This window comes from Oncorhynchus masou, chromosome 8 (assembly GCF_036934945.1).
Source record: "Oncorhynchus masou masou isolate Uvic2021 chromosome 8, UVic_Omas_1.1, whole genome shotgun sequence".
In the NCBI taxonomy this organism is placed as follows: Eukaryota; Metazoa; Chordata; class Actinopteri; order Salmoniformes; family Salmonidae; genus Oncorhynchus; species Oncorhynchus masou.
In genome coordinates this window covers 41,309,819-41,329,703 of record NC_088219.1, presented here as the reverse complement: position 1 = coordinate 41,329,703, position 19,885 = coordinate 41,309,819, and the positions used below count along the sequence as shown (strand labels likewise).

At 43.7% G+C, this 19,885-nt stretch overlaps 1 protein-coding gene across 2 annotated transcripts; it reads right to left on the bottom strand.

Annotated features, from left to right (window-relative positions):
* Positions 1–1,588: 1,588 nt before the first annotated feature.
* On the bottom strand, positions 1,589–10,988 carry man1b1a (mannosidase, alpha, class 1B, member 1a). 2 transcript variants are annotated; one of them, XM_064972461.1, is made up of 14 exons: positions 10,470–10,988; positions 9,407–9,550; positions 7,567–7,675; positions 7,215–7,462; positions 6,888–7,024; positions 6,632–6,753; positions 6,138–6,329; positions 5,849–5,997; positions 4,673–4,861; positions 4,165–4,355; positions 3,846–3,966; positions 3,485–3,679; positions 2,787–2,918; positions 1,589–1,965 (listed from the first exon to the last, which is right to left on the bottom strand). In XM_064972461.1, the coding sequence occupies exons 2-14, from the start codon at positions 9,506–9,508 to the stop codon at positions 1,756–1,758; spliced, it is 2,097 nt and encodes a 698-aa protein (XP_064828533.1). In that variant the 5' UTR covers positions 9,509–9,550; positions 10,470–10,988; the 3' UTR covers positions 1,589–1,755. The 2 variants fall into 2 exon arrangements, with proteins under 2 accessions (XP_064828533.1, XP_064828534.1); XM_064972462.1 differs by lacking the exons at positions 7,567–7,675; positions 10,470–10,988 and having other exon boundaries at positions 9,407–9,488.
* Between the last annotated feature and the right edge of the window lie 8,897 nt (positions 10,989–19,885).

The window sequence follows — 19,885 nt, the reverse complement described above, 5'->3', positions numbered from 1 at the left end:
GCATTGGAGTCAACATGGGCCAGCATCCCTGTGGAACACTTTAGACACCTTGTAGAATCCATGCCCCAACAAACTGAGGCTGTTCTGAAGGCAAAAGGGGGCACGAGTTTATTAGGAAGGCGTTCCTAATGTTTTGTACACTCAGTGTCTACCCTGGACATCTTCAGCAGGCACGGCATAAAATTGGGAGAAACAACCATTCATGACTGAGAGCTCTGTAGGTATGCTTTACTAGCCATCAGCCTAATATCGCCAACACCTCAAGAAAACAAGAACCCTTCTCATAGACTCTTACTAGTCTATATTCATTAATTCTGGTATTAATTCTGACTGATAATGAGTTGCAACAGATTTAATTCAAGCAACAAGAATATATTCTACCCAGAACCCAAAACATGAGAATTCTCAAGCGGCAGCACATTAATTAGACTGTGGCAAGTCGATTAATCTAGAACCCAAAATGTCGCAGTTCAGTCGTGAGAGACTTGCCTGCAAGTCGATTGCATAAACCTTAACTCCCTCACGATGAGACGAATACACAGACACATGGTCCTAAATGAAATATGCATGAAATTCTCATAGCACAGCAATATTGAGTTATTTACACAACTTATGTCTGCATTGGAGAAATCACATTTAAAAGTATACAAACGTGACATTACTTCATTACCTCCATTACGTTCCCAATTACCCTTCATACAATCCCATGAAACATCAGGGTTAGACTTGTTATAAGTCATCATGAAAAACACAAAAACAAATCAATAAATACATTAAAATAAAATAAACTGTCATTGGAGGCTGTGGTCCCATGTGCAACAGTGATTAATGGCATTTCATTCATAGGCCATCGTGTTGGTTTTTATCTAGTCAGCTAAAGCAGAATCACCTGCATGCATCATTACTCAAATCTACTCCCACATCACTTAAATATACAAAAAGACAAATCATTACATTTTAGAGATGAAAGTGCAAAGCATATGTTCACCACAGGATCGTCAACAGTCACGGTACTATAGGCTACTTCAATTGGTCCTCCACATCGACAGTAGTAACTCGTGGTGTAAGGCTCATAGAAATAGAATGAACACACAAAATGGCCGCCAGTCCACCCATTATAGATTAACTGGCGTAAACGGCGACACCCATTCTACTCATTCTATTTCTGTGGTAATGGCTCTCAAGGAGAGGAACTCCTGAAAGACCTATGGGTTAGGAGTGTTTCACCTCAAATTAAAGGCTCTCAACAACGCACCCCATGTATTCAGTACTCCCTTCAGGGTAAACAATGCTCTAACATACACGTATGGGACAAATCAATGGGAAAGCATAATCACCTGGTACTTCTACCTTATTACATATCCATCGTCAGCCGGTCGGGGAGGGGAGAGGATTATACTACTTTTAGTGTTAGAAAATAATCAAACTGGCACCTGGGAGAGTCTCAGTCTAGTTTCCGTTGAGCTGATTCTGTAGATCATCGCTCTTCTTCTTTCTCTTAAACTGAACAGCAAGCCATCAAGATTCTCAAGTGTGTCTACTCCAAACTACAAAAGCTTTGTACAAGAGGCCAGCTCTATGCCCCCCCCCCCCAACCCCACCCAAGGAAAATCTCTCCACTTGAAAACCCATTGACGAGTTTGTCTTCTACTGTGCACAGTGAGTCAAGCTGGATCCCTTGAGAAGGCAACAGCTAGAAAGTTCAAATCCTGGGATCTCATGGTAGGCTACTTCTCTATGACATCACCTCCTGTCTCAGACAGGGGGCAATTGCCAGATGGGTAGTGGGTGGGCCTCTGTGTTGAACACGTACTTGTCCAGGCTGAGCAGCTCCAGGTCGTCTGAGAACAGCAGGTAGAAGTACTTGAGCGTCTCCCCCAGGAAGAAGCTCTCCATCTTGTCCCTCGGACCCGGGTTCACGGGGTCGCGCACATTACTGATGGAAGTGTAGCCTCCACTTGGCACCTGGATAGGAAGACGAGCATGAGGGGAAGCAGCGAGTAACACAGGAAACCCAAACGAAACCCCATTTACAAAACGGTTGTTGACTGTGCACCACCACCACAGCGAGTGTCAAGCTGGATCCCTTGAGAAGGCAGCTTGGTATAACAGCTCAAGATGATTATGTTAATTGAGAAATTCAAGTACTCACACAATTGTCTTCCTACAGATGGCTTCTTTCTAATGCAACAGTGTTGCCATGAGTTGTCTGTCATCCAAATTGTGGAACATTTTATTTTTTGATAATAATAAAGATTCCTCTGCAGCTGCATGAAAGTAGGACCTGTTTATTTTTTTTATTTTTCTGGCATTGACACGCTATGAAACAGCTGGCAGATGCACCGGGTGGCAGAACCACACCACCAGTCAATCAGGTGATCAAACGTGTTTTCGTTAGCGCGCACACACACACACACACACACACACACACACACACATCAATCATTTAACTTGTAGCAAGGCATCCAGCTGGCTGATGGGACGGGATGACGGGACTGTTCTCAGAATTTAGCTTGTTTAATAACGCAGCCAGTGGGATTGGCTCAGCTAACAACCAAGCTAGCTAGCTATAGTTTACAGGCACATTTCAAAACTTCATAAATAGCGCTTCTTCAACCACAAAACTCCTTAGCTTGGTGTAGAATTGAGTAATTAATTACTTGCCCAGGAAGAATAAGTCAACATGTACCACAGGGTTATAGTTTAAGATTAATTAACACACGAACAGTCAGAATTGTTGTGGAGTCGCTGTGCTGTCTGGCGCACAGTAAGACGTTGGGACTCACCCTGGTGTGTCTGTTGAAGCTCTCTAGGATGTCCCAGCCCCAGTCTCTGTATTTGGCCTCCTTAGTGAACCTGTACAGGTAGAACAGACTCTCCACGGTCTCTGGTCTCAGGAGGTTGTGTCTGTCTGCAGGCTGGGGGAGAAAAGACTTGCAAACTCACATCGGGGTGCATCCCAAATCGCACCCCATCTCCTATATAGCGCACTACTTTTAGGGAATAGGGTGCCATTTGAGCCGCAGACATAAACATTGACGGTGAAGTGAAGGCGAACACATCTTTGTACGGTTTGATTGGAGATGTTTGTATGCTGTAGCAGTTACAACCTAAATCAAATGTACATTTTCAAACGACCTTAAGAACTGACGAGACGCATTTGGAAAGCAAGTTTAGAGGGTTAGTTCCAGCAGTGAGGGGAAAAACAAAGATCAGAGCCGGTTTCATCTTTATTACGCCACAGAGCCACACTTGACTCCTGTTACTCCGCCATTAAACATCTCTAGAGAAGGATTAGTGCAAGACAGAGAAATAAGACGCGCTTCAAAGTACACTAGGATTGGAAGATATAGATGTATTTGGCTCCTACTGTATATCTCACACACACAGTGTCCTAAGTTGCACCCTATTCCCTATGTTGTGCACTAAATAGAGTGCAGCGTGCCATCTGGGATGCGCTCAATATTCTTCCTGTAGAACCCACCTTGACGTCGACGTCTCGCCCGTCGTAGGGCTGCAGGTTGAAGTGGGCGATCTCGGGGCTCAGGCCCGTCTCCATCTGGATGTACATCTGGTGGCACGTCTCCATCAGCTGCAGGGCCAGCTCCATGTGATCCTCCGGCAGCCCATTGTGGGCACCCAGCGCAAGCGTGCCAGGCAGGAAACACACCAGGTGGTCCTGAGGGAGAGAGCGAGAGGCAGATTGAGAGAGAGGGGGACGGGGGCAGAGAGAGACAAGGAGAGGGTGCGAGAGGGGGGAGAGAGAGCGAGCGAGTGTTTATTGTAAACAGGTAAAGTAGTACATACAGTGTGTATTGGTATGGATGTTCCTTGTCGTCTCTCACCATCTTGGGGTTGAAGCGATTGTGGTTGAGCTCCCCTACGAAGGTCAGCTTTCTGGGGCCACTGGTTCTCAGCAGGTGCTTCTTGACCCCCTCTATCGCCTCCAGGTAGTCCTCCAACAGACTGAACAACACACCCATCAATATCCATTCGTTTATCTGTAATCCGGCAGTCTCCTCAAAGCACTCTAATCATATGTGATCTGGGCCTGTATTCATAAAGCCTCTCGAGTAGGTGAGCTGATCTAGGATCAGGTCCTCCGTGTCCATGCCATCTTAGTCATTATTATCTTAAAGGCAAAATTGATAGGAAGGTGCTTACTCTGGTTCAGTCTTGCCTCCCTGGATCCACTGTTTGAGCAGGTACTCGTAGTAGCTGTCAGCCCGGGCCCCCAGGGTGAAGACTCCTTTGTGGGTGAACTGGCCGCTGTTGGTGTTGATGAACATGGGCACCAGGCCGTCATGCTTCCCTGGCAGCTTATGGACCAGCCTCATCACCTCATTCACCACCTCCTAGGGATGCACAGGCAGGTTGATAAAGACTTGGGTCATATTCATTAGAGCGGACTGTAGAAAAAACGTTTTGCAACGGAACACCTTCTCAAGTTCAAATCTATGCAATAGCAAGTTAAAAACTCCTCAAATTTCAACCTATACGTCCGGACAGAGATTTTGTGTCCGAAAATTACGTATTGAGACGATGTTTTTTCAATGGGAGTCATCTGTTGACAGATAACAGAGATCACCGTCTGGGAAAAAAAATTATACAAAAATAAAAAAACGTAGTCGACACATGACACGATACATAGAGCCCCCCCCTCTGGCATCACCTGGAACTGCGGGTCCTGGGTGAGACGGCTGAGCTCTCTGAACTCCAGCTGGACACTGGTGACCTCGGCCAGGGTGCTGTCGGACGTCCAGCGAGGGGGGTGGGCCGTGCCCTTCCCAATGTTCACGTCAGAGAAGGGGATCTTGGAGGGGGTTTTGAAAGCAGGCATCAACCTCAAGCCAATATCTTTCTACAAGAGCACAAGGGAAGGAAAGATGAGAACATAGCTATCAATCCTCATTAGTAGTAAATTAGCTAATTGAATTAAGTGCTTGTCTGACTCATTAATTCTTCCGATTTTTTACTTTCCATTAATTTATCATAACGTCAGGCAATGAAACGTACTAAGTTTGTAGATACAATGAGGTTTTCAGTGATTTATTTAGAAAGAAGAATTTGAACATTGGTTGATGTTTGAATTTAGGTGGTTGATAAAAAAAAAGGTTGATCTCATATTTATCTAACTTGCGCATCACCAGTTAGTAAACCACTTTAAAAGAAATTTGCTCGTGGTATTCCCATGTGGGAAGAGAAGAGCATTTTTCCTGCTCTGATGTACACAGAGTATACAAAACATGTTCCTAATATTGAGTTGTACCCCCTTTTGCCCTCAGAACAGCCTCAATTCGTCGAGGCATGGACTCTACAAGGTGTCGAAAGCGTTCCCCGGGGATGCTGGCCCATGTTGACTCCAATGCTTTCCACAGTTGTGTCAAGTTGGCTGGATGTCCTTTGGGTGGTGGACCATTCTTGACACAGTAGAGCCAGCGTTGCGTTGCAGTTCTTGACACACTGAAACCGGAACGCCTGGCACCTACCACCATACCCCGTATAAAGTCTATTCCAGCTTTTGTCTTGACCATTCACCCTCTGAATGGCACACATACACACTCCAAGTCTCACGGCTTAAAAATCTTATTTTTTTAACCTGTCCTCTCCCCTTCATCTACACTGACTGAAGTGGATTTAACAAGTGGCATCAACAAGAGATCATAGCTTTCACCTGGTCAGTGTTCCTAATGTTTTGTACACTCAGGGTGTGTGTCAGCCAGAAGCCCTAAGGATCAGTGAATAGTGGGATTGAAAGGGTGAAAGGAGAGATGGAGGTAGAGAAGAAAAAGTAGAGACATATTCTAGTCGCCCAATCTGTCCTAGCCTTCCTTCCCATGTCACTCACAGCCTTCTCCAGGAACATCTCATCGCCAGTCAGGTGGTAGGTGCTTAGCAGGCCTCCCAGGATCCGGATGGTGCTCTCAAACAGGTTCACGTCCACATTCTTAGAGAATGACAACTCAGTCTCCACCCACTTCCTCGCCTCCTCAAACTCTGTGAGCGAGCGGGCGAGAGAGAAAGGGAGACAGAGAGAAATTCAGCCTTGGGTTCTGTTTGACAGCAGCAAATACAGAGAAGCAATTAGTAAAGAGAGAGCGGGGTGTGTCTGTTTTTGAGTTAGGAGGCCAAGTTACCTTCTTTCAGTCCCAGAATCCACATTGTGTCCAGAGCATCAATGATAGTCAGGCCCAGGCCAAACCACTCCCCGTAGGACTTAGACACAGGCTTGAGCTCATCATGACCCCAGGCAAACTCCTTATAGCCCTTCCAGGCATGCCTAAAGGCCTCTCGCACCATCTCCAGCCTGTCCACAGGCTTCACTGAAACTACACACAGTAAGCACATTCTCTCAGGCACACACATAAACATGTATATTTCGGAAGCCAAAGACACCACAGCTGGTCAAGCTCTGGAGTGGGTGAGGGTGTGCGGTATGGTTGAGGGTGTGCGGTATGGTTGAGGGTGTGCGGTATGGGTGAGGGTGTGCGGTATGGGTGAGGGTGTGCGGTATGGGTGAGGGTGTGCGGTATGGGTGAGGGTGTGCGGTATGGTTGAGTGTGTGCGGTATGGTTGAGGGTGTGCGGTATGGTTGAGGGTGTGCGGTATGGTGCGTGTGGCAGAGACTTACCTGGTGCCAGTGGGGCTGTGTCCTCAGGGTTGACTGGCACAGGAGGCACAGCGAAATCCTTCTCATGGGCAGAGGGTGGGGGTTCTGTAGCCTCGATAGCCTCGATCATGGCTCCTCGCCAGCTACATGTATGAAACACAGATAACACATATAAAGGACATGGAGCTGTAAATGAAGAGTAATAACAGTATTACCGCAGAATGATCCCGATTGGGCAAAAGAGTTCGATATCAAGTGGTGGACAATAGGTTTTTACCTGACAAGAGGCTTCTCTCCCTCCTTCTCTTCAGCTTTCTCCACTGGCACTTTCTCAGCTGGTTTTACCAGTGAATCTGATACATTCCGCTCCTTCTGCAGGCTTGGAGGGCCTCTCTTGTTGGGGAATGGTCTCTTCTACATAGGTAAACAGAGTTAATTAGAATACATTACAGCAAGTTCTGACAAAGGCGCTGAAGGACAGCCCAAACAGTTGCTTCACTGTCTGTTCTTGGACCCAGAATCACTTGAATGGTTGTTTGGTTTTATGTTTAATAAAACCTATCAAAGTAGTTAAAACTAGTGCAATAGCCAGACTGGTCCTGACCTTGGCTGGAGGTTTGGGTATAGAGGGGACCTTTGGCCTCCGGGGTTCTGGAATGACCTCTGGTATGAGTCCTGGAGCCACAGCTAGACCCAACCCTGGGTCCAACTCTGGGCCGACTGCTACACCAGCCAGGCCCACTGCCGGACCTCCAGCTGGGCCAGCCACAGGGTTTACCCCTGGAGGGACGGGTTTCAAGCCTCTTTCCCAGTCTTCATCCCAGTCCTCCCTTACCGCCTTGTCCGACATGCCTGAGTGCACACACACACACACACACACACACACACACTAGCATCAATAGCAGCATGCAAATACAAAAGACTAACAGCGAGTGAGAGTGGGGAAAGAGGCCTACCTCCCCACTGCTCTGAGAAGCTTGGGTAGAAGAGAAGTCCACATATCAGCAGCAGAGCTAGCAGGAAGAGGATGAGACTGCGCTGCAGCCGAGACAGCTGCTTCCACTTCTACAGAGGAGAGAGGAAAATAAGCACTCAAAAGCAATTTAACATCTATCAATTGATCCTTCGCTAAGCCTGGACACCGAATTTTGGGCAACCAATTGCAGCGCTCCAATGTGGATAGCAACTGTCGACGAGTCTGGCACCTCGGACAAGCTCACGTTAGAGACGCATGATGCAAGCCAAATAATGGCTGAATAATTTAAACGTATACCAGGGGTACTTGCCACTGTGATTCCTGAACTGCAGAGCCTGTTGGCGTATTTTAAAAAATCCTAAATTATACTTCAGTTACATCGTTTGTTAGCTAGCTTTCAGTCTCGTTGACCACCAAATGTTGCTAATGCTAGCTACTTGGCTATATCATGAATATAAAAAATCTGCTGTCGAGATCAGCAAACGATTTGACAGCACTGATTAGCTCCAAAAGTGCTTAATAGTTTAGACTGCATGTACAGTGCATTCAAAGCACTCCAGTGGCTAGCTACACTACAAACATAATTTTACCAGGTTCCCTTGAAGCAATTGTAATGACAGTTCACCACAACATACCCAAGAGCTTCCTGATTAGCAAGGGGTAGTCTGTGCTTAATTTCATTGTGTATTAAAAAGGGGATTTCGCCAGTGTTAACTGAGAAAATGTTGCCTGAGCTTGCGACAGTAGCCAAGGGGGCAGGGCTTAGCGAAGGGTCAATTCAAATGACAGTAGGACCGTAGCTCATTTCCCCATTTATGAGGGATCAAAGCTTTTGACAAACACTGTAAGCTATTGTGTTACTTGCCCGGTACAACTCCAACATCTCTAGATGGTTGTTTTTCCACAAACTGATATTTGCGAGCAAGCAGTGAGGATAGAGGGATGCTCTCTCATGGGAGACAACAAAAAATAGCTAGAGGCCCAACAGGCTACACGCAAGTACTGTTGGCTACTTAGCCTAATTAACACTTGTGTTGAGCCACAAATACCTATCTGAGAAATTATCAGTGAGCCATGATGGAAAACAATGCATCACTGTCTCAGAAGAGATGGTCACTGGAATCCATCTAAATAAGACAATACACAAGAAGACATAGCCTAGTCTACCCTATACCAATGAAAACTACTATAAGCCATACTCCTTACATTCATCATTGCTATTATTGCATATTGCACCAGCATATACGACACAAACTAATGGCAGGTTTAAAAAGCACATCTCTGCTGGTTCTGTCAAGCACCTGAAAACCAGGGGCATATTCATTACAGAAACAGTTTACCGTTTAAGAACCAAATGTAAGCAAACTTAGCTAAACAAAAGTTCCTATTGGATAAATTCAGGTAGGTCCCTCCCCGTTTCATTCCGCTTGCTTCTGTTTAATAAACATTTTACAACAGCTCTAGTCCATGTTGATCTCTCAATCAGTTATCTTTCAATCAACAAGAAAGTACCAACAAGCTATCTGGAAGCATCTCATTGCTCGACTGGAGGAGGTAGGCTACACTACCTTTTGTCAGGGGGGTTTCCTTCGAGAGTGAAACATGAAACCAGTTTGAAAGAAGGGCAGCAAACACAAGGACATGCTGATTTAGGTGCAGTTTAGCCTTTTAGATCACACTGAATAAGATTAAATGGACAGGGGGAACTGATCGTAGATAAGCCCTCCTACTCAGAGTTGCTTGATACATAAGGCCCCGGTTCACAGTACTGTTGTGAGAAAGTGGCTGCAGGACAAGGGCTTGAAATAAATAATACTTACCCTCCAGCAGGACTGGCGGCGGTGCTTTCCGTTGTTGTAGCTGCGGCTGTGTTGGTCACTGAGGGTCAACGCGATGAAGTCCTTTCTAGATGGTGAGTACATCTCTCCAGCTGAGTGGTACCGTCATATGTCAAAGATGCTGGACTGAGGGATGGGGAAGAGAAGGGAATAGTTTAGGATTAATTGACCTAAAAAGGTAGAGGAAAAATAACAGGAGGGTCTCAACTCTTCCTTTAGGTTAAGGGTCCATTTGACTCATTATTTCATTTAGTTTGTTTCAATGTCCACAAGATGGCTTTTTATTGTCAGCTAGCTAGCTAACATTACTTGAACTAAGAGTAATAATTAAGGCATCAAGGCCAGTTAGATAGCAACTGAACTAGTTGTCTATGGAATAGCCCCCGCCTGGAGATCAAAAAATGTAAAAGTAGAAATAGCTTTAAAAGGCAGGCAAAGGTTTTAATTTGGACACGGTTGTGTCTAAGTAAGAGAAACCACTCCACTGCCCCCCCCCACTGCTGACCAGGTGTATTTATTTTAATGATAGGTATGATGTGCAATGAAGCGATTGTTTTCATGTTTAATCAATATGGTTGTTTTTTAAGGTTATGGAGAAGTGCAGTGAATCGTGCCACTTTTAAGGATGTCAACATAAATTAATGTATTGGTTGTTTGTAATTTTGTCTTGCCTTTTAACCATTATGTGTGTTATTGTTTTTACCATCGAAGACCACTTTGGAAACAAGCGTTTTAATTCATACTTTCAAGTGACATCCTCTGGGTCCACATTGTACATTTTGTTGTATATGGCTGTTCACCAAAATAAAATAAATTAAATTCTAGCTAGTTGGCTGGCTAGCTATGATCTATAACTCCAAAAGGCTTTTTACAATCTGTCTTGTAGTTAAAAATGATCAATATATTTAGCTAGGAGTTATGAATCATACCTAGCTAGTTGGCTGACAATTTGTCGCTAATCAGCTACAGCTATATCACAGACAAAAGTAGGAACCTTTTAGTTCTTTGGCTAGCTATGTCACTCAAAAGTGCACCGTAAACTTACCTTTTCCCGTTGTACCCAGGTAGCGAACGTTAGCCTCCGTTGTTGTCACACTGACTGTATTCTCTCCGGGCGCGTTAGGAAGAGTGAGTCATGGTGAGCTAGCTCTAGCTAGCTACCTATCCTATAACCTACAACATTAGAAAGCTAGCTATCAAAGTGTTGACAATTGATCCACATTTCTCGCAAGTGAAGAGAGAGAGGATCCCTTTCATTTCCCCAGTAACAACAACATGGCAAGCTAGCTACTATATATTGTTAGCTTACGATAGCTAGCCTTTCGACAGCTGCCTCTAGTGCCTCTATCCTACTTTTTTTCGCCCCCAAACAGTGGGCGGTTTTGTAAAGACCAACGTTTATCTAGGTTCGGGTGCCCAGTCCGGTACATTTTACTAACCGCCACTGGTGAAAATTGTGGTTAGCTGATAGCAGCTCGCATCTTCAAAAAGTGACAGCTCACCAATGGGCGTATTCGTTTTGCCAGGTCCGGTACCCCGGTTGACGGAGATTGTTATTTTGGAAACTCCACCAACCCCGGACGGTTCAGTGTGGGTCACATGACGCGAGGCCGCGTCATCATTGGCTGCGAGATGTCGTGGGCCTGGCCGCCCGTAGGGAAAATAACCCTGTGGTTATGGCCCCCCTGTGGGGAATATAACCCTGTGCTTATTACCCCATTGGCTCGCAGTAAAAACATGACCTTTTCAAACTCAATTTTGTTGTTGTCCTCTTGTGTTAGTCAATTACAAACCTTTATTTAAGAAAAGTACAATATGTCTAAAGATGACTTTTCAAAAATGCCCGCTCACTACTCAGAAAAAGTGTAATATTTTAGGGCTTCCATCATGCTTGTTTTCATGAAGGTATTAGCAGACACTTGAGTGAGTTAGTGAGTGATAAATTCCCATATCTATTGGGTGAAATACCACAGTGTGCCATCACAGCAGCAAGATTTGTGACCCGTTGCCACAAGAAAAGGGCTACCAGTGAAGAACAAACACCATTGAAAATAGAATCTATATTTATGTTTATTTATTTTCCCTTTTGTACTTGAACTATTTGCACATTATTACAACACTGTGTATAGACATAATATGACATTTGAAATGTCTTTATTATTTTGGAACTTTTGCAATATTTTTTAAAATTGTTTATTTAACTTTTGTTTATTATCTATTTCACTTGCTTTGGCAATGTAAACATATGTTTCCCATGCCATGTTCCAACCGGAACATTAAGCTAGCCAAGACCAACAACACAAGCAAACAGACTATACAGCTACAAATAGTGAATGGAGTTACAATATCTTACTTGTGATGAAATGTTTTCCACACTCGTAGCTAGCACAATGTTTCACTATAAAAATACAAATACATTTACTGAGGAGGATGGTCCTCCCCGTCCTCTGAGAGGCCTCCACTGGTGAAAACAATATGTTTTGTAATTTCTCGTTATAACAAGGTTGGTAGCAACATGTGAAAATTGTTGTGGAAATCTGTTGCAGCTCAAGTCGACTACAAAATCCACAATGCAATGTTCTCTCTCTAGGCTTGCTAGTTAGCAAGCAAACTACACACAATAATAGCAAAGTCAGTATCTGCATGTGAAGTAGATAGCTGTAAAATTGCCTAAAAAACGGGACTATCAATTTAAGAGTCTATCTCACCGATTTCAACTTGCAGTTGGCCTCTGCACGGAGCAAGTGCAGAGTACGTTGCTATGGCAACAACAGCCCTTTCCCACGTTTCCCGGACACACAGGGCGGATTGCCAGATGGTACTTGAAGGAGAAACTGAGTTGAATCATTTGGTACACTATTTAGATTGAGCATATCTAAGCGAAATATATATGTCCCAAGACCAGCTCAGTTAATTCATACCATTGTGTCGCTGAGTTGTGATAATGCTGCAGCAAATGTACATTATCCCAGGGGCATTGACAGACACAATGTAAGTAACCTAATTTATGTCGCTCTAACTGCCCTGAATGCCTCTGTTGATCCTACAGCTACTGTATGCAGTAATCATGTGCCTATGAACCAGAGTTATATTGTTAGAACGGAGGCAGTGTGCTCTAGTAGGAAGTCCACTGTTGTCACCTCACCATGCACTATTATCTCAACCATAAATAAAATGAGCATGTCCACTTCTGATACTCTTCCCAGAATAGTGCTAAAAATAGCCCACATTAACATACAGTAAGTAGCCTAAGAAACAAGGTTCATGAAATCAATACCTTATAGTAACAGATGACATTCATATTCTGACTATCTCAGGAACTCACTTAGATAATACCTTTGATGATACAGTGGTAACAATACATGGTTATAAAATATACAAAAAAGGCACAGTGTTGAAGCATCCGACAGTAAGGCGCTACAGAGGATAGTGCGTACGGCTCAGTCCATCACTGGGGCAACGCTTCCTGCCATCCAGGCCCTCTATACCAGGCGGTGTCAGAGGAAGGCCCCAAAAAGAATCCAGTCACCTAAGTCATAGACAGTTCTTTCTGCTAGCGCACGGCAAGCGGTACAGGCCAAGTTTAGGTTAAAAAAAGGCTCCTGAATACAGCTTCTAACCCCAAGCCATGAAACTGCTGAACAATTCATGAAATGGCTACCCGGACAATTGACCTCCCCCCCTTTTTTATACACTGCTGCTGCTCGCTGCATAATCAATGTCTCCGTGCCTACATGTATATACTAATTACGTCAATTTCCTGGACTAACTTGTACCCCCGCACATTGACTCAGTGCTGGTACCCCCTGTATATTGTTATTTTATTGTGTTGCCTTTTTACTTTAGTTTATTTAGTAAGGCAAGGGAGCTGAATTTCCAGATGACTGACGTAAACTGAAGTAAACTGCCTGTTACTCAGGCCCAGAAGCTAGGATACTGTATGCATATATTGGTAGAATTGGATAGAAAACACTCTGAAGTTTCTAAAACTGTTAAAATAATGTATGTGAGTACATTATTTGAGGTCACGGGCCTTAACAATACTAGCCTATGGGATATACAAATAAATATGACCCAGATTGAAGTTCCCATGACTTACACAAGATGTCAACAGTCTTTAGAAAGGGTTTCAGGCTTGTTTCTTGAAAAATGAACAAGTAGTTGTAGGTTATCCAAGGTGTTCTCATCAGGATAGGTAGACTTTTGGCGCACGTGAATGAGGGCGCGCTCTTCGCTATTTTCCTTTTCTATTGAACACCGTTCTTTCCGTCTGAAATATTATAGTTTATTTACATATTAGGGTACCTGAGGATTGATTAGAAACATTGTTTGACTTGTTTGGATGAAGTTTACCAGTCGCTTTTTGAATTCCTTTGTACGCATGTTGAAGGAGTGGATTACTGAAATCAATGGCGCCAACTAAACAGACCTATTTGGATATAAGGAAGTACTTTATCGAACAAAACAAACATTCATTGTGTAGCTGGGACCCTTGGGATTGCAAATAGAGGAAGATATTCAAAGGTAAGTGATTTATTTTATCGCTATTTGTGATTTCTGTGAAGCCGGTGCTGGTTGAAAAAGTATTTTGATGTGGGGCGCTGTCCTCAGATAATCACATGGCATGCTTTCGCCGTAAAGCCTTTCTGAAATCTGACAACGAGGTTGGATTAACAAGAAGTTAAGCTTTTAAATGATGTCAGACAGTTGTATGTTCATGAGTGTTTAATATTTAGATTTTCTTATTGTGAAATTGGCGCTCTGCAATTTCACCGAATGTTGTCACAGGTGAACCGCTAGTGGTCCGCGATCCCTGAGAGGATATTTTCTTAACTCTTATTTTCTTAAAACTGCATTGTTGGTTAAGAGCTTGTAAGTAAGCATTTTCACCTGTTGAATTCGGTGCATGTGACAAATGCACTTTTATTTTATTTTGATTTTATTCAACAAGCACGGCACTTACACAAAGGACTAATGATTGTCTGAGAGAAATTGATGATAAAGAGGTTGTGGGAGCTATTTTGTTAGACAAGTGCAGCTTTTGACATTATTGATCATAGTCTGCTACTGGGAAAGCGTATGTGTTATGGCTTTATGTCCCCTGCTATTGTGTGGATAAAGAGTTAGCTGTCTAACAGAACACAGGGGGTGTTCTTTAATGAAAGCCTCTCCAACATAATCCAGCAAGAATAAGGAATTCCCCAGGGCAGCTGTCTAGGCCCCTTACGTTTTTAAATCTTTACTGATGACCTGCCACTGGCTTTGAGTAAAGCCAGAGTGTCTATGTATGCGGATGACTCAACACTATTCCCGTCAGCTACCACAGCAACTGAAATCACTGTAACACTTAACAAAGAGCTGCAGTCAGCTTCCGAATGGGTGGCAAGGAATAAGTTAGTCCTAAATATTTCAAAAACTCAAAGCATTGTATTTGTGACAAATCATTCACTAAACCCTAAACCTTAACTAAATTGTGTCATGAATCATTTGGAAATTGAGCAAGTTGAGGTGACTAAACTGCTTAGAGTGACACTGGATTGTAAACTGTCATGGTCAAAACATGTTGATACAACAATAGCTAAGATGTGGAGAAGTCTGTTCATAATATAGAGCTGCTCTGACTTCTTAAGAACACTATCAACAAGGCAGGTCCTACAGGCCCTAGTGTTGTTGCACCTGGTCTACTGTTCAGTTGTTTGGTCAGGTGCCACAAAGAGGGACTTAGGAAAATTACAATTGGCTCAGAACAGGGCAGCAGGGCTGGCCCTTAAATGTACACAGAGAGTGGAGGAGAGATTGACTTTGTCGTCTCTTCACAATCCCTTAGTCCAGAACAGACTATGGGAGTCACAAAATATTACATAGAGCCATGACTACATGGAACTCTTTTCCACATCAGCTAACTGATGCAAGCAGCAGAATCAGATTCTAAAAACAGATACAAATACACTTTATGGAGCAGCGGGGACTGTGAAGAGACACACAGAGACACACAGGCTCACACACACATACATTGTAATATTGTTGTATGGTGGTATTATACATTTTGTATTGTAGATATGCAGTGGTGTGATAATGTTATATGATGTACTGTTTTATCTTTTGTTTTATGTGTGATATACAGTAAGTGCCATAATGTGTTTGGAACCCAGGAAGAGTAGCTGCTGCCTTGGCAGAGACAAAGACAAATATACTTTGTCATGAAATATAAATGGATTGATTTGTTCTAGACAAGTATGCCCATACCATCTATTGTCTAATTTGCTGATCTTGTGTGCAGGTCATTGTTTTAAAAGCGTTGTAATACTCTGGACCCTGATCTCTATTTTGACGAACATACACTATACTGTACATACAAAAGTATGTGGACACCCCTTCAAATTAGTTGGCAATTTCAGCCACCACAGATGATTAAAATCGAGCAGACAGCCATATAATCTCCATAGACAAACATCGGCAGTAGAATGGCTTTACTGTACAATTCAGTGACTTTCAACGTGGCACTGTCATAGGATGCCACCTTTCCAAAAAGTACGTTTGTCAAATACAGCTGCCCCGGGTCAACTGTAGGTGCTGTTATTGTGATGTGGAAACAAGCTCACAGAACCAACAGGGACCGTCAAGTGCTGAAGGGCTTAGTGTGTAAAAATGGTCTGTTCTCGGTTGTACTCACTACAGAGTTCCAAACTGCCTATCCACCAGATGTGTATCAAACTCACTAAAAGTGGCAGTAATAAAGCCTCTCCTGAAAAAGCCAAACCGTGACCCAGAAAATGTAAAAATCTATTGGCCTATATTGAATCTCCCATTCCTCTCAAAAACATTAGAAAAAGCTGCCTTCCTGAAGACAAATAATGTATACAAAAAACTCTGATTTTAGACCCCATCATAGCACTGAGACTGCACTCCCATTCCTCTCAAAACACTCTGGTCTGGTTTTAGACCCATCATAGCACTGAGACTGCACTCCCATTACTCTCAAAACACTCCCGTCTGGTTTTAGACCCCATCATAGCAATGAGACTGCACTCGTGAAGGTGGTAAATGGCCTTCTAAATATATAGAATATATTTTAGCCAACGTGGGCCAGAATCCTATTACAGGATTATACATCATGTGTATGACTGTGTTGACAGATATCTACTGTAAATCACGTCCAGATATGCTACTTATTTGACTTGTTTAACATGCACAGAAATAAACCACATCCATGTTCTCCTTCTGGTAGGTGTTTTCATTATTAAACTTGCAATGAACTACACAGAGGGAAATGTACACTGTGCATTCAGCACCATGGACAGAACTCTTGTTAACGGGCACAAAATCACAAGAGGAGAGAGAGCTCAACAGTACATTTAAACAACTCAATCAGTGTGATGAGTGAAGTCTCTGATAGGCATTGACTAGAGCAGTGAAGTCTCTGATGGGCATTGACTAGAGCAGTGAACTCTCTGATGGGCATTGACTAGAGCAGTGAAGTATCTGATGGGCATTGACTAGAGTAGTGAAGTCTCTGATGGGCATTGACTAGAGCAGTGAAGTCTCTGATGGGCATTGACTAGAGCGGTGAAGTCTCTGATGGGCATTGACTAGAGCAGTGAAGTCTCTGATGGGCATTGACTAGAACGGTGAAGTCTCTGATGGGCATTGACTAGAGCAGTGAAGTCTCTGATGGGCATTGACTAGAACAGTGAAGTCTCTGATGGGCATTGACTAGAGCAGTGAAGTCTCTGATGGACATTGACTAGAGCAGTGAAGTATCTGATGGGCATTGACTAGAGCAGTGAAGTCTCTGATGGGCATTGACTAGAGCAGTGAAGTATCTGATGGGCATTGACTAGAGCGGTGAAGTCTCTGATGGGCATTGACTAGAGCAGTGAAGTCTCTGATGGACATTGACTAGAGCAGTGAAGTATCTGATGGACATTGACTAGAGCAGTGAAGTCTCTGATGGGCATTGACTAGAGCAGTGAAGTCTCTGATGGACATTGACTAGAGCAGTGAAGTCTCTGATGGGCATTAACTAGAGCAGTGAAGTCTCTGATGGGCATTGACTAGAGCAGTGAAGTCTCTGATGGACATTGACTAGAGCAGTGAAGTATCTGATGGGCATTGACTAGAGCAGTGAAGTCTCTGATGGGCATTGACTAGAGCAGTGAAGTCTCTGATGGACATTGACTAGAGCAGTGAAGTCTCTGATGGACATTGACTAGAGCAGTGAAGTCTCTGATGGACATTGACTAGAGCAGTGAAGTCTCTGATGGGCATTGACTAGAGCAGTGAAGTCTCTGATGGACATTGACTAGAGCAGTGAAGTCTCTGATGGGCATTAACTAGAGCAGTGAAGTCTCTGATGGGCATTGACTAGAGCAGTGAAGTCTCTGATGGGCATTGACTAGAGCAGTGAAGTCTCTGATGGGCATTGACTAGAGCAGTGAAGTCTCTGATGGGCATTGACTAGAGCAGTGAAGTCTCTGATGGGCATTGACTAGAGCAGTGAAGTCTCTGATGGGCATTGACTAGAGCAGTGAAGTCTCTGATGGGCATTGACTAGAGCAGTGAAGTCTCTGATGGGCATTGACTAGAGCAGTGAAGTCTCTGATGGGCATTGACTAGAGCAGTGAAGTCTCTGATGGGCATTGACTAGAGCAGTGAAGTCTCTGATGGGCATTGACTAGAGCAGTGAAGTCTCTGATGGGCATTGACTAGAGCAGTGAAGTCTCTGATGGGCATTGACTAGAGCAGTGAAGTCTCTGATGGGCATTGACTAGAGCAGTGAAGTCTCTGATGGACATTGACTAGAGCAGTGAAGTCAGGTATAGTTTCTGACATCGCTATGCACAGGCTTGCTGAGAGGTCAGAGTCAGGAAGAGATGATCCGTGCCTTGACTTGTTGACCCAAACAGTACAAACATCTGAGCATGACTCCTAATCTTTGGAAAGCTTTGTTCACCGAGAGATGCATAGAACCTCGTCAGTGACATTGTTTTGAATAGTTCTCCAATCACTGCATCGGACTGAAGATCCATAAGCTCAAGTTGCAGGTCAGTGGGAGCGTTATCCACATTGAAGGTGACAGGAGAGGAAACCAACAGCATGTCATTTTCCAACACTTTGAAATCCTCAAAACGACGAGAAAACTCACCGTTCAAAGCACGCAGGAGCGATGTATACTTCTCCCGCTGGTCATCTGATAGGGAACAGACTAGTAGTGTTGGAAGGTGGGTGAGATTGTTGTCATCTGATAGGGAACAGACTAGTAGTGTCGGAAGGTGGGTGAGATTGTTGTCATCTGATAGGGAACAGACTAGTAGTGTCAGAAGGTGGGTGAGATTGTTGTCATCTGATAGGGAACAGACTAGTAGTGTCAGAAGGTGGGTGAGATTGTTGTCATCTGATAGGGAACAGACTAGTAGTGTCAGAAGGTGGGTGAGATTGTTGTCATCTGATAGGGAACAGACTAGTAGTGTCGGAAGGTGGGTGAGATTGTTGTCATCTGATAGGGAACAGACTAGTAGTGTCGGAAGGTGGGTGAGATTGTTGTCATCTGATAGGGAACAGACTAGTAGTGTCGGAAGGTGGGTGAGATTGTTGTCATCTGATAGGGAACAGACTAGTAGTGTCGGAAGGTGGGTGAGATTGTTGTCATCTGATAGGGAACAGACTAGTAGTGTCGGAAGGTGGGTGAGATTGTTGGCTTCTACTTCGCGGGTCAGACAGAGTAATTTTCCCTTGAAAGATTTGACAAGGCTGTACATCTGATGTGTAAAAAGACACACAGCTTTCCCTGATACCTCTTGCTGAAACTTTCTTAGTCTTTGAAATCTTTGAAAAAGTAATTTTAATGAATAAATGTCCACAAGCGGCGGGAGTTAAATCATTACACAAAGGAGAGTATTCATTGGGCTTTTAATTTGAATAACAAATACGTTTTTTTCAAAACTTTACTATGGCAAATTCTTTATGTGATCTGAGCATGATTCCGCGGAGCGTATTAAATCAGGTAGCGGGCCGACCTTTGCCCAGACCTGGTCTACATGAACACGTTCTGGCCTGGTTCAGATCTTATCTGTAGGAAAGATTTCAGTTCGTCTCTGTGGATGGTTTGTCCTCTAACAAATCAATTGTGCGTTTCGGTGTTTGTCGAGGTTTCCTTTTTGTTTTCACTATATATTCTACCTCTTGGTGATGTCATTCGGAAACACAATGTCAACTTTTACTGCTATGCAGACGACACACAGCTCTACATTTCGTTGAAACATGGTGAAGCCCCACAATTGTCCTCCCTGGAAGCCTGTGTTTCAGACATAAGGAAGTGGATGGCGGCAAATGTTTTACTTTTAAACTCGGACAAAACAGAGATGCTTGTTCTCGGTCCCAAGAAACAAAAATAACTGATGTTTGATCTGACAATTAATCTTGATGGTTGTATAGTCATCTCAAATAAAACTATGAAGGACC